General features: G+C 35.1%; 1 protein-coding gene across 2 annotated transcripts in view; it reads left to right on the top strand.

The window, feature by feature from the left end:
- The window catches only part of MTN1 (methylthioadenosine nucleosidase 1), a 93,911-nt gene that overhangs the window by 32,942 nt on the left and 36,366 nt on the right, over nt 1-24,603 (top strand). The window contains exons 5-8 of one of the 2 annotated variants that reach the window (XM_089828784.1): nt 1,605-1,679; nt 2,309-2,383; nt 2,594-2,686; nt 15,429-15,526. In XM_089828784.1, the coding sequence (XP_089684910.1) occupies nt 1,605-1,679; nt 2,309-2,383; nt 2,594-2,686; nt 15,429-15,512 (327 nt within the window). In that variant the 3' untranslated portion in view covers nt 15,513-15,526. The remainder of the gene's footprint in view (nt 1-1,604; nt 1,680-2,308; nt 2,384-2,593; nt 2,687-15,428; nt 15,527-24,603) is intronic. The other variant, XM_089828783.1, reaches the window with a different exon arrangement.

Here is a 24,603-nt window from a genome sequence, read left to right as displayed (position 1 = left end):
GGTTTTTCTGACGTTTTTATTTTTTCAAATTTTATTTATTAACTTGGTTTTTTGACTTTAATGGTTTGTGTACTTTTGCGTAGATATGAGACATGCTATCCTTCAATGTCTAGGCTTCGCTAGAATAGTTCAGCAATTTTAATGTATGCCAACAGAAACATTTGTACAAGTCTATGTGGACTGCAAACCTAGTATATGAATACCAGAACCTTCAAGTTCATTATTATCATATGAATAAACTGAATTAGCTCATATCCTTATCAAAGCCCAAGCGGGGCATACATGAAACAACACACTGGATTGGCTCCTTGAATCTGACCAGTGGTTAGATTTTGACATTATTTGCTTTATTTCTGCTGTAGTTGGCATATGTTAATCTCATGGAACCCTTTAGGACATTTTTTTCTTTAAATGTTAATGTTTATTATTTTAAATATGGAAGAGTAGTCCATTTGCTTCAACCTTATATTTGTTGCTTTCCTTGTCTAACTCAACCTTCTGTTTGATTTTAGAGCTGTTTTGCATACTCAATAGCTTTAGTGCATTCTGCAAAATTTGATAGTTGCTTGTGGGACTGGGTACTAAGTTTGTGATTGGTAGCTTTGCAGACCTGAGATCTATTGTCGTATTTCCTTCGTTTAATTTGTTGGCTGATGGAAATGAGGCTATGCAACCTGGCATTTGTTACAATCGCTAGCTCGGATCATAATAAGGACTAGTTTTCCTAGTCCACCTATCCTATGCCTTGTAGTTGCTTCTTTATAGGGGTAACTAATCTCATTTCAATGTCTTCTAGGAATTGTATATCTGTTGCCAGGGTCATATATTTCTATAGGCTGTAGTGCTTATTTTTTGATCTCACAATGGTTTTTGGCAGTCTATTGCATTTTTACATGGCAGACACATTAGGAATCCCTTACTGCTATTATTGTTGGTTGTACTTTTGAGTATGATCAATGTATTCCAGTCACTCGTGGATGTTAATCTAGTATGAATATGATAAATAATATTTTTTTTGTCCTTTGGATGGCCTGATCATGGTTTTAGATTCTAATAATGACATATTAAATAAAAATAGTTGGTTTGCTATGGGAGTTCATAACTGAAACTTGAAAATAATTCTGTTTGAAATTCTTTGCCCAAACTTTAAAATGACAGTCTGACATGATAGTGAAGAAGGATTCCAGAAAGAAATATGGTAGAAACCACTTTGTAGAGAACTCCAGTTTTATTAAATATTTGTGCTATCTACTTGTTCATCACTTTTGATGGAAAAATCTGTATTAATCTATGAATGCCTGTACTGCATCAAATTAAGATTTGCTTCAGGGCTACAGCTTTTGGAATTATACTCCAATTGTTTTTAAAATCTCTCTTTACTGGTTGAATGAGAGACAAAATGAAATATGTAAAGTTTTCTAGCAATGTAATGGAAGAAATGGCTGCTATTTGAAGTCCTTAATTTATAAATCGTGAGCTATATATGTTGAATGGTTCATTATCATTTAATTCCCCCTTTCCTGGGAATCATTTTTTAATATTCGTTTATTGAACAGGAATGATAAAATGAGTTTACTTTGTCTGATTGCTTTCATTAAAATTAGGTCAAGGGAGCATGCGTTGGAGATGTCTATTTGGCAACTGATACTGCTTTTCATGACCGCAGAATTCCAATTCCTGTGAGGTTCTATAACCACCTATTAACGTTTTTTGGTGTTAATATTTGGATCTTTTTTTCCTTTCTACATACACCACCCACCCACCTGGGTTGTCATTTTTTGAAATGGAAAGGATTTGGCATGGTTTATCCCTGTACATGTATTATCAATGACAAAAGAACATTGCTGGTATCTTTATTTATTTGAATTATTTGAGAAACCTGAACCTCTATGATCAAGATGGAAACATTCCATGAAGATCTCTGGAAGTAAAGAAACAAATTATTAGATCTCTGCAAAAAATAGTGTGGTCTATAGGCTGCGTGTTACTTCTAGTTTTTAGAAGTTACAACAACTGTATAAACCAGTTATTGAGGGGTCTTGCTACTGGATGGAGACTTCACTCTGGATGCAATCATGGAAGCCTCTTAGGTTTCTGTGGTTCTACAAATTTAGACATGCATCTAACTTATGAGTTTCTCAGCCTGAATCTGAAGCACATTCAGTTGAATTTGGTTAAGAACTAATAAGAAATGATCATTAAAGTCCAAAGTATTTCACAAGCTTTAGTAGTCAAAAGTAAATGTAACGGTTGAAGGCTAGATCAGTGCTTTGACGCTTCTATAACACTTTCTCTGGGTTTCTGGCAGGTCTTTGATCAGTATGGAGTTAGATCCAGGGCAACCATTTCAACACCAAATCTTGTTAAAGAACTTGGGCTCAAGGTAATCTTGGTTTGCATTAGCACGAGGTCTGCAGTGATAATATTTAATTTTTCTTTAGATACCAAAAAACTACGTGCTTGGAATTACATTTGTGTTCACAACTTTGGTTCTGACTGCTAGAAATTTGTCTGTACAAAATTTAGTCCATAGACTTCGACATAAGAGAAACTTGATATTGTTTATGTTTAGTAATACTTATGCTTCTTACAGGTTGGAAAATTATCGACTGGTGATTCTCTTGACATGTCTTCACAAGATGAAGAGTTGATAAGGGCCAATGAGACTACAATGAAGGATATGGAGGTATGTGAAGGTTTTGTTAGTTTTATGATACTTTGTCTAAAAAATGAACAAATTTCCTTCGTCATTGCCTTTAATAAGTATTATATTTAAAAAAAACTGAAATCTTGTTATGGATATATGAACTAATTAATTGCTACGCTGGATTATTTGAAATCTATTTCGGTAATCTAGAAGAGAGGGTTTTCAGTCATTAAAATCTTTGTTGAAAAAATCTCCAAAAAATCTCCCACACATTTTTGAAAACCTTGTGGCAATTTCTTTCTATATAACTCTCAAGTAAATGCAAAAAAAAACTGCAGGTTCTGTATTAAAAACTCGCCCAAATTCATATAACGCAGTCAAAATGTGATTTTCATTGGTGGTGTTGATGTGAGTTTTGCTCCACTGCAATGTGTAGAATCAAATACCTAATATCCCAAGATGAAATATCGAATCTCCAACTCTCTCTTGGATAAGGATGCTCATATGCTAAAAAATGTAGACAAATTTGGTGGTCAAAGTAGACAACTTCAAGGTTCCTTCTCATTGTGGACTTTCACTAAGTTTTAGTGATGTGATATGCTAGTTATCACTAGGGGACTTATGCTTTTCATTCAATGGATATCAACAACACTATAACTTTTTCAAACACTTCCAACCAAATAACTTCCAAGCAAATAAAAGCTATCAAACTCTAAGAATCTAAGACAATGTTGATGATGGGGTGAGCCTTTGACCAATCCTTGCTTTGCCAAATCAATTAGGCATAGGAGGGTTGTAGCTTCTATAGATGCAAGAATGATTTTCACATTGCCAATACTCATTCAAATACCCTATCAAGGCACAATCTAAATGAATATCGCCAATAGAAGTCAAACATTTGCAATTTAGGCCCAAACTAAGTTTACATTTTTACTTGCAATCAACAAGTAACAATAGGTATGAGCACTAGCTTCACCATTAATCACCATTCAACAAAATCTTCCATCCAATCTACTTCTACTTCTACTTAACATGAAATACAATCTAATCTAATTGAGGAATCGAAGAAACCATGCTATACTTCAAAGCAACATTCAATAATCCACCATGAAGAGCAACAAGGACTCCTCATTTACTTTGATAGCTTTATGACAACAGTTTGATCAAATATCCTCCTACTCTACCTACTACTACTAGCTAACTTCTCTCTAGTCTCCTAACCTCTTGAATCTAACTCTATATAACTCGTTACAAATTGGAAGGGCTTGGTTGTTCAATTACAATAAAGAGCCAAGATGGATTCAAGATCAAGGGTCAAGATTAATCCCTACAAACCCTAATTAGGGTTTCCACCCTATCAACCAATTACACGAAGGCACCATTTTGTGGGCCAATGAGAAAATTACAATGATTTTGAAAACCAATAAGAAAATTGTGCACTTGGCATGATATGATTGAATGTACATGCAAGTGGAATTTTCTGATTGGTGGAAGACACTTAGGTTGCATCTCAGCATTTATCTTGTAGACTTGATCAATCCTTTTGGCGATAAGAAAATATCTCTTGATACTCAACATTGCCAAGCCTTCAATTGTGATGGCATATTCCCAAATTACTTCATCTTCTTAAATTTTCTTCATCTTCTTTCCTAGAAATCTTCTCATTGCTATGACTTGAACTTACATTTTCATGAACTTGATCTTGATCTTGCCTTTGATAATCTGAATTGAATCTCCTTTTCACCTGTAGTTCTCAAGCTTAACCTTGCCATCATTTCCTTGCCTTACAAGCCTCTCCTTGAATGATTTACCTTGCAAAACAAAGAGAGAAAAAAGTATTAAGCTAACAAAATTGATAGGAAATAAACAAAGTGAAATAAATAATGTTGGAATTGCACCTAAATTCCACTTTCCTCTGCATCAATACAAAAAGGCAAATGGCATTTGACCAAATTTCTCTTCCTTCTCGCAAGTCCCATGTTTTATTTTTTACTACTAAGATGATTTTGATCTTGCAACTTCTGCTTTCTGGGAGAAAATCTGAACTTGTTGCTTCCACAATCTAGCCTCTTAGAGTTTCCAAATTATTGGAAGGATGTAATTATTCTCCTAAGATGGACTGCTGCCCTCTCCAATATTATTTGCTTCCTCCTTTTAATAGCTTGCTGCCTTAGTGCTGATGAAATTGCTGTTTTCTGCTATTTGAACAATTGAGATCAAAATCTCAAATTTCGGCTATATTGAGTAGCATTTTGGTGGAGAGTTTAGTTCTAGAGGACAAATCTCGGGTGGAATAACAAATTTGAGAGTAATTTCACCATCTCTCAAATTGGCTTCACGTTATCCTTAATTGCTTGATTTTCCATTAGCGAAAGGACAAAGAGGGAAATTAACTTGTTATCTTCTCCAATTGTGCAAATTTGGTCCTTTTGTCCTCCATTTTCAGCCCATGGAGGAGATTTTGAGAGTTGAGGAATGATATTCCTCTTCCATGAAAATTACGCCCTCTCCAAACTCTTATTTCATTGATAGTCCTCATTAGTGCTTGGCAGATCTCATCATTTTGAGTGTCTAGGAGGGGTTTTAGTTTGTCTTGCATCCCTTTTGGCCTTTTAAACTCATGGCAGAATTCCTAGGATTAGAGGAGTTCGGACCAGACTTGTTCTTTCATCATCTTGACCCCAAAATACTGACTTTACGCTTCAAGAATTTGTCAAATTTCACTTCTCTTTGCCTCCATTAGATTCATAGAATCATTTAATTGATCAAATTTGCAAGAAAACTTCATAATTGAAGGGGGCAGAGATTTTAGTTTTGAGGAATTCTTGATGGCCGAATTCCGCGGAAGAGAGGACTTCTGCCACCTCTACATGCTTGGCCTTGATCAAACTTTCCAATTTGCCTTAAACATTTTATCTTTAAACCTCTCCCTCTTGCTACTTTTGCCTCTTTCCTTCATTGGTTATCTATCTCCTCAACTTGGACATTTAATTTACATTAAGATTTGCCTTCATTGTTGGAGGGCAGTTTTTGGTGAGAGAGGAAAGACTAAGGTCCAAATTCCTAGGATTAGAGGAACCTTGACCTGATTTCATGCCCCTTTCTTGCTCAAATGAAACCTTCTCCTTAGCCGTTTTCATTGATTTTTAATCCTCACAGCTTGGTTACATAACTTCATGAAGAAAACTGCATTCTTCTTTGGCGGAGATTTCAAAAGTTAAGGAATATTATTATGGGGCGTCATTTTCAAGATTAAGGAATAAGGATGGGTGGAAAACCTAGGATTAGAGGAATTCTATCATCCTCTCATACCCCCCTTTGGGCTCAATTCCTTTACATCTTACCTTCATTTTCAGCCACTTTTCAACTTGGGCACTTACCTTTATAGAGGAAGGTGAATTTCATAGGTGGATAATTTTGATTTGAGAATTTTTATGAGCAAAATTCCTCTGATTAGAGGAATTCCAACCAGATCTCATGCTCTTAGTCTTGCCTCCAAAAACTTTCCTTTCTTTCTTATAACTTTATTGATTTTGACATCAATTCTTGTTTCCCAAGCCTAGTCATGTTAATTCCATCAACATTGGGTGCATCATGCTAGGTGGAGTTTTCAAGATGAGAGGAATTTCATGGGGCAGAATTCCCAAGATTAGAGGAATTTCCTCCTGTTTTCACCTTGCTCAGAATTCTCTTTTTGCTTGCAAAATCTCATCATCTCCCTCTCCTTGATGATCAATTTTACATCATCACGACTTAGGTGCTCTGACTTCATCAAATTTTAGTGTCTCTTTTGTTAGAGTAAATAATTAATTAATTATTAATTATTTATTCTATTTACTTAAGCTTTCTTAGGTTAATGCATTTATTTAATATTTAGTATTTAATGCATGTAGCGATGAGTTGTTGACAACATGGGAGTTTGTTCCCTTCTAGCATATTCCACCTTTTTGTGGAAGTGTGCTTGGTTGTCAACCTTATCTTCTGATGCAGAGCCTCACCTTGGAAAACTCAGGAGGAAAACAGTCACTCAACTGAGTTGCTTCGAGGGGCACATACATCTTCCAAGATCAAAGTAAAACCAATCTCAACCATTAACTAATTGATTCGTCTTATACATATTTAAATGAGAACATGCAACATGAACTTCAGGAATGATTAAAAACTCTTGCAGACTGTTAAAAAAAACTGATTTTCTCAATATCCAGTGAAAACTGTCATGCGACATGAACTTTCTCAACCTCTTGTCGCAACATTTTTCTGCACCAAACTTAATAATTTCTGACCCGATTTTTCTGCAATCTGTTTGACATACTTTTTTGGGAAAATAAAACCTAAAATCAACCCGACCATAGACTGACCATCAAATAGCATTTACAAATCTTTACCAAAGCATAACTATCAAACAATATTTAATTGATTCCAACTTATATCACCGTTATACATGCATGGTTTAACAACCTGATAACAAACAACCCAATCAACATAAAACCTTTTTCATTAACCAAATCTGAAAATTTGTTATTCGAACCAAACATTTCCCATATCCCATTCAGATATGCAATTTCAATACTCCTCTTGAACAGACCCAAAAATCAAAACATTGAAATGCATATCGATCAATATTAAAACATATCAGACATATCTCTGCCCACCATATTCGGTATTGCATCTATATTATATGACTCATAGATCGATGAATATATATAAAATATTCAATCGATTTTCATATAGAATCTCGCACGGCTGCCTGTGTCAAACATAAAAATAACAAAAAAAGGAATAAACTCTATATACATACTCTTCTGTAATCTCATAATCGATTGCAGAGAGTTTAATGAGTCTTCATCAACAAAATGACTCTCAAAACGAGTTTTAACACAATTAAATATTACAGACCAACTTCTCTGCACTGAAACACAAAAAAATCTTAAAGGAATAGAAGGGATTCCAAAATAATAGTCTACATACGATCTGCAAAAGTTAATTCATTTGTGGTTTGATAGAATATCGACTTTCAAAAATTGGAAAGAAAAATGAAAAATCGCACTCAAATCTGAAAACATAGAAAACCAACACAAAACATGAAACTTTCTATTCCCTCCATATTCCCATCCATCTGTTACATAAAAATTGGCCTTTTTAAAACAACTTTCCTCTCCAATGAGTAGGAATATGAAACGTCCACACACCCCAGAATAGGGATCTGTTTTGCAAATTATAAATATTCCCAAAACTGCCCCCAACTTCTTGTCACTGTCTAGTACTTGATTTGCTTAATTATTTAAACACTCAAAATCTCTGATTAAACTGTAAACTAACATAACTGAAAACAAACATATGTTGTCCTAGGTGGCTATAATTGGAGAGCTTATAAGAACGCTATTCCATTTATGCCACCACATTGTAGGACATTATTACAAACATTAAACTTTAAAACATGACATTAATTTTCTGCAGAACTTCCTGTAGCAGAAACTGTTTGGTCTGCATTAACTTTCTGCATAACTTCCTGTAGCAAAAACTATTTGGTTTGCCACTGCATCATCTTCTACCACCTGCTAGCTTGTTCTACAAGCTTCCATGAGGCCTTTATATTTGGGCTCTCTCTTTGTATTCTCACATCTCATTCCATTGTAAATACATTTTCATTATTTTGCATGTAGGTGATCTTGGCGACTGCGGAGTTGGATTTCATCAACTCCTACATGGTATCAGAGCCTCCTTGTTGCTGCTTTGTTGAAGGATTTTTGAAGCCGCGATTCGGAGACACAAACCCTATCTTGTTTGTGCATTTTTCTTCAATTCGGGGAAGAGCATTTTTTCGGAGCACATTGGGCCCAAATGGACGCTGCCATTGGATCCGGAAGGCCGTTTGTAGTCGGGATTCATATAAAACTTGTCGATTTTGGAGACAGAGCTCCGGGAGGCAAATTTTTTTTTGCTTGCAGGGCTTTCCATATGGATTGTATGGACGCGCAGGGTTGAAAAAAATAAAAAATAAAATAAAATAAAAATATAAGGCCGCCGCTGCTGTGCGTGGCCCATAGTGGCTGCAGCAGGCAGCGCCACCCTGCGCTCTGCCTCAGCCCTTCCGCCACTTCCTCCACCCTCCATAGACAGCTCCGCCGTGGCGCCTCCCCAGTCCGCCGCCTTCAATAGGTTCGGTGCCAGATCCCGCCGCCTTCGCTCCTGTTCGACGCTGCCGTGTGGGATTCTGTTCACCCAGTTAGCACTGCGTGGCCTTTTAATCTCCTAACACGTGGCATTTCATCTGCAGCAGTCAATAGCCGATTGTACAGTGCTAGCGAGGATTTTCAGCCCCATCAGCACCTGTTAGGGTGTGACACGTGGCAGGTTTGCCACGTGGTCCCTGCCACATCATTTGCTTTGCCACGTGGCACCTTTTTTCTGCGCCGACAGGCCCCAACTCGTCAAATTTAGGCTTGTTTTCTGCTGACATCATCATGACATCAGCATTGCATCATCCACCTCTTGCACATCTCCAAGGTCCTTTTTGACCTACCTTTGGTTTTTTGGCCATACTTGAGCATATAGAGGTATTTTTTCCATCCGAAAGAAGTGCCGGAAAGTTGGTTTAGAGACGGAGACATTGATGTAGGTATTTTCAGGTTTTGATGCAGTTTTGTTGCTCTTTTTTCAGTTGAAGTCCGAAGTTGTGTTTTTGACTCCGGCATGCTTATCTTTTGCGTCCCATGTCAGTTTTTTGAAAACGTTATATTTTTGGAAAGCTGGTTTTGTCACCTTTTCAGAAATGTGGTCTTTTTCCTTGGATTCTGGCCCATGCTCTTTTTATCATATTTTTGGCATTTTTGCTCTATGGTGGATATCTTGGGTGTTTTAGGTCTGAGGATCGTTTTCCTCACATGGTTTCTTTTGTTTTAGGCTGTACTTTCTTTTGTGTCAGCTTTTTCCTTGTTTTGATCATTGTAGACATCATTTGTAAGCTCTTTTGTATATGTACTGAGATAAAGTGTCACTTTTGCATTTGGGGTTCATGAACGTTGTTTTTGAAACAGTTGTACATGCACTATTTTTATAAAGCACCATGGGGGGGATAGTTGTTTACTGTTTTAGGCTTTCTCCCTTTGTCAAGTGTCCCTTCCACAACATTAGCCCCATGCGGCGTCGTTGTGACCGTGTCTTTATAGGTGTTTCTACCTCTTCCTCTCTCGTCGTTCTTGGTTTGTCTGCAAGAGATTTTTGGCCCACCTTCTTAGTTGCTTGTCATCTCACCCCGTCTGCATTAAGGGGGGGTTATGCTATTGTTTTAATGCATCTTTGGTTCGATGGTTCGATAGTGTGAACTATGTATTCAGTGGTTGATCCTATATATGAGGCGATTGCAGTGGCTGGCTACCTATGCATTTTGGTGAGATGGATCATCTACCACATAGACACGTTTGGTTCATGCCTTCTTCTTCCATGGAGGTTCTTCAGATCAGCAGTTTTCTTTCTGATGGCAGATTTTGTGGCTTCTTCATGCATCAGTGATGCTCTTCATGATCACTCCTTGTTCCTGTTTTAGGGGACATTTCCCTGGTTGGAGGCTTCTTCAGTTCTTTACTAGGTTTTTATCTCTTTTTGGGGGAGGGTTTTTCCCACATGGTTTTCTCTCTTTCCCCGTTTACAGAGGTTGCATCTCTTTGCATTGTACATGGGTACCTAACATGGCCTCATTGCCGAGACCCATTTTACATTTTCATCTTAGTTTTATGAACTTAAGGCATTTCCCTAAGTTGCACTTAAGGGGGGGTGTTAGAGTAAATAATTAATTAATTATTAATTATTTATTCTATTTACTTAAGCTTACTTAGGTTAATGCATTTATTTAATATTTAGTGTTTAATGCATGTAGTGATGAGTTGTTGACAACATGGGAGTTTGTTCCCTTCTAGCATATTCCACCTTTTTGTGGAAGTGTGCTTGGTTGTCAACCTTATCTTCTACCACCTTCTAGCTTGTTCTACAAGCTTCCATGAGGCCTTTATATTTGGGCTCTCTCTTTGTATTCTCACATCTCATTCCATTGTAAATACATTTTCATTATTTTGCATGTAGGTGATCTTGGTGACTGTGGAGTTGGATTTCATCAACTCCTACATCTTTTGGGTGGAGGTTTTAGGATTGGAGGAATGATTATGGGCAAAATTTTGGGTTGAGAGGAATTCCTCTATCTCCTATATCCCTTCAAAATTTCACCATTTTGATCCCTTGATCACCACTTTTTTATTATCATGGCTTATATGGTAAGTCTTCCTTAAAGGCTGTGTTTTTCTAGGACAAAGATTTTGAAGCTTGAGGAAAAACATGGGTGGAATTCCTGGGCTGAGAGGAATTTCGCCACCTCTAGCTTTCTTCATCCAAATTTATTCAATTTTTAGCATAGAGGGCGAGGGATTTAGATAAATATAACAATTGTTAAACTTTAAGTTATATATATATATATATATATATATATATATATATATATATATATATATATATATATATATATATATATATATATATATATATATATATATATATATAAGGAGGTACAATAAAGATTCTAGATTTTGGAAGTTTCTAACAAAATTCAGACTTAGCCAAATTTTAGGATTCCACAGCCCTTCGACAGTGTTCCCTCCCACAACCTATCCTAGTGTAACAAACATATTTTCATATCTAAATCAAAGACGTTTTATACTTAAAACCTCCCAACATTTATATAGATAACTGAATCCTTTTCACATGACAATGACTACTTTTAACAATTAATAGAAAATAACTGTAATCATATTCAAGATCGACTATTAACTATTCATAACTATAATTTCATGGTTAGTTGAAATAAATAGATTAATGAGTAACTATCATAACTGTAATCATGATCAACTGAAAATAAACATAATCATATTCAATTGAAATAACAATTAACTATTCCTCACTATAGTCATGTTCAGCTGAAGTCAATAGATTAATGACTAATTGTCATTATTGTATTCATGATTAATAATTAACAAGTAAATGCTTAAAAAGAAAGAAAGGAACATACAAGCATCATCGAAAGATCTTTTATCTGGTTGTGCAAGCCTCGGCATTGGTGAGAGGAGAAGCATTGACATAGGCTTAACCTCCCAACCTCGAACCATACTTATTCCCACACATTCTATTATATTAGAATGACCCTCGCTACCTCAGAATCAAGCTTGGGATGTTCTTCAGTCCAACCACCCGAGCATCTTGGTGTTTTGAGTGTCCACTCAGTTATGCTTACATAACTAGCCCTACAGACATCAAGTGATCATTAGATGACACATATGCCTATAAACTACCTTGGCCAAGGATTTTCGATGGGTTCAATGACTCGATCACCAATGCTCGACTTGACAATAGGTTCCATTACAGGGATAAGCATGAGCTGTTAAGTATATTTCTTTTAAGTTAATCATGTCTGATTTCTCCTTGTTTTATTGTAGATTTATTTCACCTTTTCACCATTTCATGGCTACCAGCCGATGAGTCCTAGGTGCATTAAAAGTTTTATGAGTTCTCTGCTCTTTTTACACCTCTTCACCATTCCATGGTTGCATTGCCGGTGAATCCTAGGTGTTCTGGAAAAGTCATGAGCATTTTGCTCTTAGTATCTTGATCTTAATTTGTGACAACATAAAACTTGTTCTTGAGATCAGCATTATTCATTGGATAGTTTTGCAGATTTTATTGTATTTGAAAAATAAAACTTACTTAAGGGTGATATCTAATTTACTATGAGATTTAAGGGAATGGCAGATAACAAAAGACGTTGAATAAGTTGCAAGGCTTATATTGTATCTTGAAAAATATGTCTGAAAAGAAGAAAATCCTAATTGCCTAACTGGCTGTATTGGAAAGCATAAAAATAAATAATAATATTGATATGCCAGAACATGAGTTGATGTATATACTAGATATGTCTAAATCCCTACTATTTGAATTGGGATACTGCTCTCCTTTTGATGTGGCAACCGTACCAATGCGGAACGCTTCCAAAAAGCCGAGTACATGCAGTAGGAATACTGTTGACATGGACGCTTAGGCTGGAAAAAGGAATGAGACTTTGGCTCATGGGTTGTATTAATATGGGTGCTAGAGATGGTAATATGGAATAAGAAATGCAGAAAGAAGAAAGCTGTGAGATGCAAAAATACTTTCCAAAAGAAATGAGTCTGATTGCAAGGCAATTGAGCATAAATAATAATAATGTCGGACTTCATACACGACTTAATTTAAAAGGAAGGCTGTGCCTTCTTGGCTTTTGCCGGTTACAAAAAGATTATAATCGTTTCAAATTTCCAAGTAATAAATCGACTGTAAAAAGAGAGGGAAGAAAGGATAAAATAAAAAATTGAAAAGAGAAGTTGGAAAGATTATAATTTTCATTTATTATTATAATATATTCTTATATACGTTCATGTAAGTATATCAATGGGGTGACATCATTAAATTACGTTATTATAATTTATTGGTGTCATCTCAGTTTTATATTTATGTGTACATATGTAAGTGTTTATTATAATAATATGATGAAGATCAATTAAAAATCTCTTGAGGTATGCATCATATTTTAATTTAAACTATATTATGTTTCCTTAGATTATTTTTCTTAATAGCTCATGCGGTCCCAAAAATGTATCCTGTGATCAAATCGTTGCGTCCTTTCCAAAGAAGTTTAAAGTCATACTCACCGATCCTAATGACTGAATTTAAGCGAACATTCTATTCCGATGATTCCGTTTACCAATGCTTCCCCTCTCTTCATCTTCTCCTACAATCACCCATAGAAACACTTTTGCCATAATAATAATTCCATAATAATTCATAAAAAAAATATATTAATCGTTATTTTAGATCAAACAACTGCTAATTACCTAATAACAGCCATTGGTTAACGACCATCTTCATGAACAATTAATACAATGTTTTATAAATAACTACCTATTTCACATGATCATGAAAGAATAATTCGTTAAGTCCAACGGTTATGAACAAGTTTAAAATTAGGTCAAAAATTTGGGATGTAATATACCCTCCCCCTTAGATTTTTCATCGTCCTCGATGAACATCACAACAAAACTTTAAACAATACTTAATTAGTTTATATTAAGAAAAGAAAAAGAAATTTTCAGCTTTCAACCCTAGAGAAAAGATGAGGGTATTTTTGGCAAATTTCATGATAATCCTCCCAAGTGGCATCATCTTCTGCATATTGATCCCACTGGACCTTGCATTGAGTCAGCTCCTGATTTCGTATGCACAGCTTACGCTCCTCGAGTATTCTGAGTGGTTATATTTCTACCACCCTTGGTTCTCGCACCTGTAATAGTTTCCAATCAATTATATGATCATGATGGATAATGTATTTCTTAAGATATGACACATGGAAGATGTCATGCATCCTGGCAAGGGCTGGTGGTTAAGCAATTTTGTAAGCTTTTGGATTCACAACTTCTAGTATTTCAAAGGGTCGCACATACCTTTGGGCTAACTTGGCATTCTTACCAAACTTGATAGTACTCTTCTGAGGTTTAATCCTTAATAATACCTTTTCTCCCACTGAGAATTCTCTTGGTGTTCTTTTTGCATCTGCATAACTTTTTTGTCTTTAATTAGCTTCCTTCAATCTTTGACGAATTTGGATTATCTGTTTTTCCATTTCTTTAAGCATTTTGGGTCCAACAATGATTCTATCTCCAAGTGATTCCGACTCACAGGAGCTCTACATTTATGGCCATACAGGCCTCAAAGGCTGCCATTTTAATGGTGGACTGGTAGGAATTGTTATGCGCAAATTCCACCAAGGGTAAGTATATTTCCCACTGATATTGTCGATCCATACGATATACTCTCAGAAGATCTTCTAATACTCGATTTACTCTTTTTGTTTGACCTTCTATCTCAGGATGATAAGCTGAACTGATGTTTAGTTTAGTACCCAATGCTAAAAATAATGTTTGCTAGAATCTAGAAGTTATCCTAGCATCCCTATCTGAAATAATTTTCTCTGGAATTCCATACAATCTGAAAATTTCTTTTATGAATTTATGAGCAATCTCTGGTGCTCCATCAGTTAGATTCCCTGGTATAAAATGAGCAACTTTTGTCAATCTATCACTTACTACCAGAATGGTACTATGTCGATTCTGTGTCATAGGTAACCCTTGTTCAGAGTTCATGAAAATTATCTACCATTTCCACCCGAGTACCTCATTAGGGTGCAAAAGACCTGCTGGGTATCGGTGTTCTACTTTTACTCTCTGATATTCTAAACAACCTGTGACAAATTTTGTTATTTCCCTTTTCATTCCTTTCCAAAAATATAGGGGTTTTATATCAGATAGCATTTTAGTTATCCTCGAGTGTTCTGAATATGGAGATGAACGAGATTCTTCTAGAATCATTCTTCGAAGTTCAGGGTTGTTGGGTGCATAAATCCTGTTATGATATCTCAACAATCCATCCTCTTTTAAATTGAATTCCAAATACTTAGAATCCTATGGGTCCTGATAAGAGCTAGGCTGATTTCTGCATAAAACTCGTCATGTTCTAGATATTGTAAAATCTGGTTTTTTAATCTGAAGTTTATAGAAGCCATTGCAGAAATGTGTCTTCTCCTACTTAGGGCATCTGCCACTTTATTTTCCTTGCCCTTAATATAACTTATGTCAAATTCATAGTCTGCTAAAAATTCCAGCCATCTTTGTCTACCATTTAGATTTGGTTGTATGAAAATGTATTTCAGACCGTGATGATCAGATCAAAGTTCAAAAGGTTTTCTGATCAAGTAATGTCTCCACATTTGAAGAGCATGTACAATAGTTGCTAATTCCAGATCGTGAGGTGCGTAATTCTGTTCATAATTCTTCAATTTCCTAGATTCATATGCAATTACCTGTTCATCCTGCATTAAAACACCTCCTAAACCTTTTCCGGATGCATCTGTTATAACTACAAATTGCTTTTGTAGGTCAGGTACTTTTAGTATGGGTGCTGTAGTTAGCTTTTCCTTCAAGTATTCAAAAGCTGATTGACATTGTTCTGTCCAGACAAATTTCATTCCTTTTCTCTGAAGTGATGTGATTGGATAAGCTATCTTAGAGAAGTTTCTGACGAATTTTCTATAAAATCCTACTAAGCCCATAAAACTTCTAACTTCTGATACATTTTTAGGTATAGGCCATTCCTTAATTGCTTTAATTTTTGACGGATCTACGACTATGCCCTGAGCTGATATAATATGTCCTAAATACTGAATTTTCTTTGATAGAAAGCACATTTAGACAATTTTCCATACAATTTATGTTCTCTTAATCTTTGCAAAATTGTTTCCAAATGTTTTTGATGTTCTTCCTTGTTCTTAGAATAGATTAGAATATCATCTATAAAGACCAGCACAAACTTATATAGACAGTCTTGAAATATGCTGTTCTTTAGGTACATAAAAGCTCTTGGGGCATTGGTTAACCCGAATGGCAATACTTTAAATTCGTAATGTCCATATCTAGTTCTGAATGCAATTTTGTGTATATCTTTGTCCTTAATACGAAGCTGGTGATATCCTGACCTCAAATCAATTTTTGAAAACACTGTTGCACACTTCATTTGATCAAAAAGATCATCTATTTTAGGAAGTGGATACTTATTCTTGATGGTAACCTTATTGAGCATTCTGTAATCTATGCATAATTTCATGGTTCCATCCTTCCTAACAAACAACACTGGGGCTCCTAATGGTGAAACACTGGGCCGGATCAGTTTTTTGTCTAACATGTCTTGTAATTGTATCTGCAACTCCATTAATTCCATGGTAGTCATTCTATATGGTGCTTGAGAAATGGGTTCTACTCTTGGTATCAAATCTGTGGTGAAATCAAAGGCTCAGGAAGAGGGTAGACTGAGGAGTTATTCAGGAAACACATCTTGATAATTCTTTAGATAGGGATATTTTTCTTTGAAATATTCCTTTAACTTTTCTTTGATTTCCCCATCTTCATAAATGTAGTCATCTCCATATGTGGTGTTTTTAGGTTCCCTCATATCCTCAACCCTGACTGTAAAGATCTCACAGCCTATTCTTCCATATTTCTTAAGTTGCATGGTAGATATCTGTTTTGATTTAATTTCATGTTTAATCCTTATAATGCTTGTCGACCTACCTCGATCATCCAAACAATTTACAGTTTTGGCAAGACAATCACCTTGGCCTTATGATCACTGAGCCAATTTATGCCTATGATAATGTCGTAAGACCCAAGAGGTGCTACAGACAAGTTCAATTCTGTTGAAAAGTTTGAGAAGTCAACCTGAGCCTCAAACTGACACTGCTCTACCTTAGCCCTTGACTGGTTTGCATATTCAACTGTCCATGGTTTTGCCATAAAATTAGATCTCTTTGGAAATCTACTTAATAGTCTAGGTGATATAAAACATTCAAAAGCTCTAGTATCAATTAAAATGGAGACAGGGTTCCCGTAGATTTCACCCAGAGTTTCAATTGGGCCTATTTGCTGTTCTGCTTGCCTATTGTCTAGGGCTGCATGGATCCTCTGCTGATAAACTTGCTGTTGTTGTGGAAGAGGTGGTTGTTGTGGCTGATTGGTGTTGGGTTTGTTGGGGAATTTATTTTGCGAAATGATCTCCTCCACAAGTGAAGCACCCTGAAAGTGGTCCCTTCCTCTCATTACTCTTATTATTCTTACTTGCATTAAAATTACTTTTAACATCTTTAACTGCATTTCCCTTTGACTTTGGTTTGCTGTACTTGAAATCCATACACTGTCTTTTCTGAGTTCTAGAATCAGCACCCTCCGTATTCCAGTTTGTTTTCCTTTTATTGTCCCGGATGGAGTCATCCTTTTTAATTTTGTATTCTTGCCGAATAGCCTTCTCTAGAGCTTCCTCCATGGTTCAAGGAGTGAGAACATCAACTGATCCTCCTATTCTGTTTTGTTCAAACCCATAGTGAATTTCTTCACCTTCAGATTTATATCTTGTTGATATGGTGGTACATACTTCAACAGTCGGGTAAATTTCTCCTAGTACTTATGTATTGTCATATCTCCTTGCTTCAAGTTTTGGAAATCTAGAAGTTTTTGATCATAAAAAAGGTTTGGGGCAGCCAGTGATTCCTAAAGATGGTTACAAACTTTTTCCAATTAATCTCAGTGGTTTTAGTGTTCTGCTCAACTTTGGTGTTTTCCACCAGGTTGCAACTTCACCAGTAAAATGATATATTCCCCAAACCGCTTTTGAGATTTCAGAAAAGTTTCTAATTCAAAATACTATTCCATTTCAATTAGCCAAGCCTTTGCATCCTCGCCGGACTCATAACCGACAAACTCAGGTGGTTTGATTTTCTTAATATCTGCTGACAAATCAACCACTATTTCTTGTTTCTTTTGTTTTTCAGTTTGAATGGGTGAAGAGGTTCTCTTGTTATATCCAAAGACTTTCATCTCTGTTCTAAAAGGAGGTGATGATTGTGTTTCTTCATGGTTATGCCCCATCTGGGCTGCCATCTCATTCATTCTCTTTTCCATGTTTTACAACTTCAGTTGCGTTTCTTGCAAAATCTGAAGTAACAAGGCATTGGATGATTGAGTGTTTTCACGGACTATGCCATGATCTGCACTGTTTTTATTGCTGTTCATTTTATTTGTTTATTGGTTTCACCTGTTAATTTACATTTTTTTTGTCAATTTATTGAATTCATTTGAGTATTTCCACAACAAAAAGAGTTTTGCAAATGCATGAAACACATGAATTAAATAAATCTAATTGATTAACTTAAACTTCGCTGCTGTACTCATAACAACTTATTTACAAACATCAGAATATTCATTCTTGCTTTTCAACTTTTAATTTTGGCTCAGATTGATACATATCCTGCACCATCCAAGATCAGTGGAGATGCAAAAGAGAGTTGCCTTGACGAGCCTTTCAGTTTTGAATTAACTTGTTCCTATATGTTGCTTTTCTAGCAGTGGTCCACTTGACTCATTTTTTCTTCATTCGTTGCAATGCCTGGTTCAGAGTTTCGTTATCTTTGGGCATGGAACAGCGAGTATAATAGTATTTAGGCATGTTTTTAATTAAATAAGGGAAAATGGGATATCGGGCCTTCTTGCGTGGTGTTTTATGTACTTGCATCTTGTACAATCATTCTAAGAATTTTTCAGGTTTACATAGAAGGTAGTGTGCCCTAGGTTTAGAGTTGAACCCAACGCTCTAATACCATATGTAACAAGCGGATTGTCATATCTAAATCAAGGACGTTTTATACTAAAACCTCCATTTATATAGATAACTGAATCCTTTTCACATGACAATGACTACTTTTAACAATTAATAGAAAATAATTGTAATCATATTCAAGATCGACTATTAACTATTCATAATTATAATTTCATGGTTAGTTGAAGCCAGAAATAAATAGATTAACGATTAACTATCATAATGGTAATCATGATCAACTGAAATTAAACATAATCATATTCAATTGAAATAACAATTAACAATTCCTAATTGTAGTCATGTTTAGCTGAAGTAAATAGATTAATGATTAACTATCATAACTGTATTCATGATCAGTTATTAACAAGTAAAGTAAATGCTTAACAAGAAAGAAATGAACATACAAGCATCATCAGAGGATCTTTTATCTGGTTGTGCAAGCCTCGGTATTGGTGAGAGGAGAAGCATTGACATGGACCTAACCTCCCAACCTCGAACCATACTTATCCCCACACATTCTATTATATTAGAATGACCCTCCCTACCTCGAAATCGGGCTTGGGATGTTCTTCGGTCCAGCAATCCAAGCGTCCTGGTGTTTTGAGTGTCCACTCAGTTATGCTTCCATAACTGGTGCTATGGACATCAAGTGATCATTAGATGACACATATGCCTATAAACTACCTTGGCCAAAGATTTTCGATGGGTTGAATGACTCGATCACCACCGCTCGACTTGACAACATGTTCCATTACAAGGATAAGCATGAGGTGTTAAATATATTTCTTTTAAGTTAATCATGTCTGATTTCTCCTTGTTTTCTTGTAGATTTATTTCACCTCTTCACCATTTCATGGCTACCAGCTGGTGAGTCCCAGGTGCATTAAAAAGTTTATGAGCTCTTTGCTCTTTTTACACCTCTTCACCATTCCATGGCTGCATTGCCGGTGAATCCCAGGTGTTCTGGAAAAGTCATGAGCATTTTGCTCTTAGTATCTTGATCCTAATTTGTGACAACATAAAACTTGTTCTTGAGATCAGCATTATTCATTGGATGGTTTTGTAGATTTTATTGTACTTGAAAAGAAAACTTACTTAAGGGTGATATCTAATTTACTATGAGATTTAAGGGAATGGCAGATAACAAAAGATGTTGAATAAGTTGCAAGGTTTATATTGTATCTTGAAAAATATGTTTGAAAAGAAGAAAATCCTAATTGCCTAACTGGCTGTATTGGAAAGCATAAAAATAATAATAATATTGATATGCCAGAACATGACCTGATGTATATACTAGATATGTCTAAATCCCTGCTATCTAAATTTGGATTCTGCTCTTCTTTTGATGTGGCAACCGTACCAATGCGGAATGCTTCCAAAAAGCCGAGTACATGTAGTAGGAATATTGTTGATATGGACGCTTAGGCTAGAAAAAGGAATGAGACTTTGGCTCACAGGTTGTATTAATACGGGTGCTGGAGATGGTAATATGGAATAAGAAATGCAGAAAGAAGAAAGCTATGATATGGAGAAATACTTTCCAAAAGAAATGAGTCTGATCGCAAGGCAATCCAACATAACTAATAATAATGCTGGACTTCATACACGACTTAATTTAAAAGGAAGGCTGAGCCTTCTTGGCTTCCGCCAGTTACAAAAAGATTATAATTGTTTCATATAATCAACTATAAAAAGAGAGGGAAGAAAGGATAAAATAAAAAGTTGAAAAGATTATAATTTTGATTAATTATTATAACATATTCTTATATACGTTAATGTAAGTATATCAATGAGGTGATATTATTAAATTATGTTATTATAATTTATTGGTGCCATTTCATTTCTATATTAATGTGTTCGTATGTAAGTATTTATTATAATAATGTGATGAAGATCAATTAAAAATCTCTTGAGGTATGTATCATATTTTAATTTAAACCATTTTATGTTTTCTGAGATTATTTTTCTTAATAGCTCATGCGGTTCCAAGAATGTATTTTGTGATCAAGTCGTTGCATCCTTTCCAAAGAAGTTTAAGGTCATACCTGCCTATCCTAATGACTGAACTTAAGAGAACATTCCATTCCGATGATCCCATTTAGAAATGCTTCCCCTCTCTTCATCTTCTCCTGCAATCACACATAAAAACATTTCTGCCATAATAATAATTCCATAATAATTCATGAAAAAAAAATATTAATTGTTATTTTAAATCAAACAACTGCTAATCACCTAATAACAGTTATTGGTTAACAACCATCTTCATTAACAGTTAATACAACGTTTATAAATAACTACCTATTTCACATGATCATGAAAGAATAATTCGTTAAGTCCAATGGTTATGAACAAGTTTAAAATTAGGTCAAAAATTTGGGATGTAACACCTAGCTTTCTAATGTCAAATTGAAGCTAGAAGGAAGATTTTCTAATAATTCTAACTCATTTCCTCACAAATTGATTGGTTTCAACTTCATTTCCTTGACTAGCCTAGCCTAACTTTCGCTTACATCCCATATAGACTTAACTCCGACCAGGCCAAAGTTTCTCAAACTCACTTCCTTGACTTGGAGACTCGAAATTGTCACCAACTTGAAGCACCTAAGACCACTACTGCTACCCCTAATGGGGTGATGGTGTGAAAACCTCACAACATGTTGTAAAAGATTCAAAGGCTATAATTTGGATTTGGTTGCTGCTCAACTTTGTTAGGGGTGTTGCCCCCAAACAGACACAAGGGCTGTTGCCTCTTGACTACGTTGGGGGCATTGCTCCCAAACCCACACAAAGGGTACTGCACCTTGAACTCGTTGGGGTGTTGCTCCCAAACCCCTATGAGGGACATCGCCCTACCTCATTAAGGTCTCCACAACTAAATCCCCATTGGTTACTAGAATCTGTTGAATAAAATCCTTGACTAAAATGAGGGGATGCCAAGGAATTGAGATATAACTCTTGAGTGCGTCTACTTAGACCTTATTATTGCACGATTTGCCAAAAATCTCTTTAGATAATGCAACTTCTATATATGACATGTCTAATGGAAATAGAATTATAACTCATTTATTGTTGAACTTGTTTTTCCGTCTGTGGTATATTATATATATGATGGAAATTAGTATAGTCATGTTTGTTTTTGAAGACTATCTTAAAACATTTTTATAAAAAATGTTGAATAAATTTGTCGAGTCTTGAACTCTTAAAATTTTGTGCCTCCCAACTTATTGCCAAGTCTGAGTTTATCAACTACAATTACTATAAATATGTGAGGATTTCGTTTCCTTTCCTCATTGAATGAGTTAGTCTTTTGTCATAATCATCAAAACAATTCCTTTCTTTTACAACTTTTGTTTGTTTTGCAGTGTTGTCTTCAGCCGATTGATGGTTGATGCCATAGAAAACTTGCTCAAACCAAAAACTCCCCAAGGTCTGAACAAAATTCAGGAAAAAACTTGGATAGTTTTCAGCAAAAACTTGAGAACTTAAAAATTGCTTAAATTTAATTAGAAATACATTTTTTTTTTCCAAAATTCAATGATAGATGCATCTAACGAGTTAATAAAGAATAAAACAATCCGAGTCTAGATATACTTAATGTAATATCCCTTACATGTAAGAAATATTTAACAAATATATGGATAAATTAATTAAAAGAATATATTAATGAAACATCAATATTATTATTGGAATAATAATTAATTGAGTGATTTTAATAAATTATCATAGTTATTATTATGAAATAATAATAATTAGTCAGTAATTAATTATAAATGATTTGTTTATCAATTAATAATTATTTAATAAATAAATGAATTATTATTAACTAATAAATAATTATTATTGTATGAATGGTACCAGGACCAAAACACTAATTAATATTAAATATAGTTTGGGAAACAATAACTTTCGATTACCAAGATGCATGCCACATAAGCAATGACTATTGATGGAGTTTAGGGAAACGAAGACGATGTCCAAGATGGTGTGTTAGAATCTAATATGCACGAACAAGGATGCCACAGGGCTACGGAATACTCAAAATCACTATTAACAATATCATTGGACACAAATAGTTACAAAGGCCAACACAATAGTTCATAAGAAGCCGTAGCAGAAGAGCCACGTCCTCAAACACCACCCCATCACTCGGCCATAGATAATATAAATTAGTATTGCAAATACTTTCAAACACAACGCAAAGAAAGAGTAAAGGTAAACAAAACATTTTACTAATTAAGTTTGAGATCATCTTGAGATTGTTAGAAATTAAGGAAGACGTTGAGACTCAAAACAATCTATTGTCTATAATCAACAATTTTAATATATTTATATATACTTTATCAGTAAGCCTTGTTCGGTGACAAGAGCATAATACATGCAATCCTATCAATAAACAATTAAAATCCTGGGTTCCAAATACGTACAAACACTAGAAAGTATTTAAATGATAATACTAATTAATGTATCCAATATAATATGATTGCTTAAGACTTTTTATGATTTTTATTATCAATTAAAATCCTGGGTTCCAAAAATGTGCAAACACTAGAAAGTATTTAAATGATAATACTAATTAATGTATCCAATATAATATGATTGCTTAAGACTTTTTATGATTTTTATTATTTAAGGAGGGAAGTCAAGGATGCATTTAGGGAGAAGCTAGAGTGCATTCAGGGAGAAGCTAGAGTACATTCTAGCCAATCAACTTCCCAAAATAGGGTGGGGATTACTGTTCCCAAGCACCTTGTGGGCATCGTCCCAAGAAAGGCCCAAGGGCTTGGATGTGTAAACTTTAAGGGAAAGCCTATTTAGAATTGGTGTCTAAGCAACTTGATTATATCCAAAACATCCTTCTTAATCTAAAATAATAACAAGGTAAACATAAACTAAATAATCATGGATAATAAGATCTCTATTTTGTTAATTAACATATAAATAGTTTTCCTACTCACATAAGTAAAATACATTCTACTAAAACATGGACAAATCTATGATTAACTAGTATAAGCTTGCTAGGTGCCATTACAATTGGTATTAGAACTTTAATCTTTGCCATCCTATTAATGCACCAAAGCCAAAGAGTGCAAAGAGCCTTAGAAAGGGACAAATGGAAGTAGACAAACTATTTAAAGGATGCACCAATAAGCAATGAACTAAGAATGTTCATGGAGATAACAATCAAAACATTAATGGAGCAAAATAAAAGAGCCCAAACCCTCGTGAAAGAATTGCAAAACATGAACTATTCAATAAATGGCCTTAGGAATCCTAGTGGGAAGGACATTAGTACAAATCATTTGGAAAATAACATATGAACAAACAGTCCCCAAGTTGAAACCATCCTTCCTACCCAGAATGGATACACCAAGGGAGGAAGAAGGAAACAATCACCCCCTTCGTAGCACACAATAACTGGCTGTGATGTACTCAAAGTTAAGTCCTGAAATAAAGAGGAACATATCTTTCAGGGATTACTATGAAGTGAAGAAATTAGAAACCCCTAGAAGGGAAAGAGAATGGTCTAATAAGGACTTAAAAGACAAAGCAAATAAGGTCACTATTTCGAATTTTGATGAATCTGACAAAATCACCGCTTAGGGTTGAATGTAAAAATTAAACACTTATTTGACCCTTAATCCCATGATGGAAGAAGATGCAATTTAATTTGCCATCCTACACTT

The sequence above is a fragment of the Cupressus sempervirens genome, chromosome 5 (genome assembly GCF_028749045.1).
Source record: "Cupressus sempervirens isolate cs-2001-9-10 chromosome 5, ASM2874904v1, whole genome shotgun sequence".
Taxonomy (NCBI): Eukaryota; Viridiplantae; Streptophyta; class Pinopsida; order Cupressales; family Cupressaceae; genus Cupressus; species Cupressus sempervirens.
This window is presented reverse-complemented; position numbering and strand designations above follow the sequence as displayed.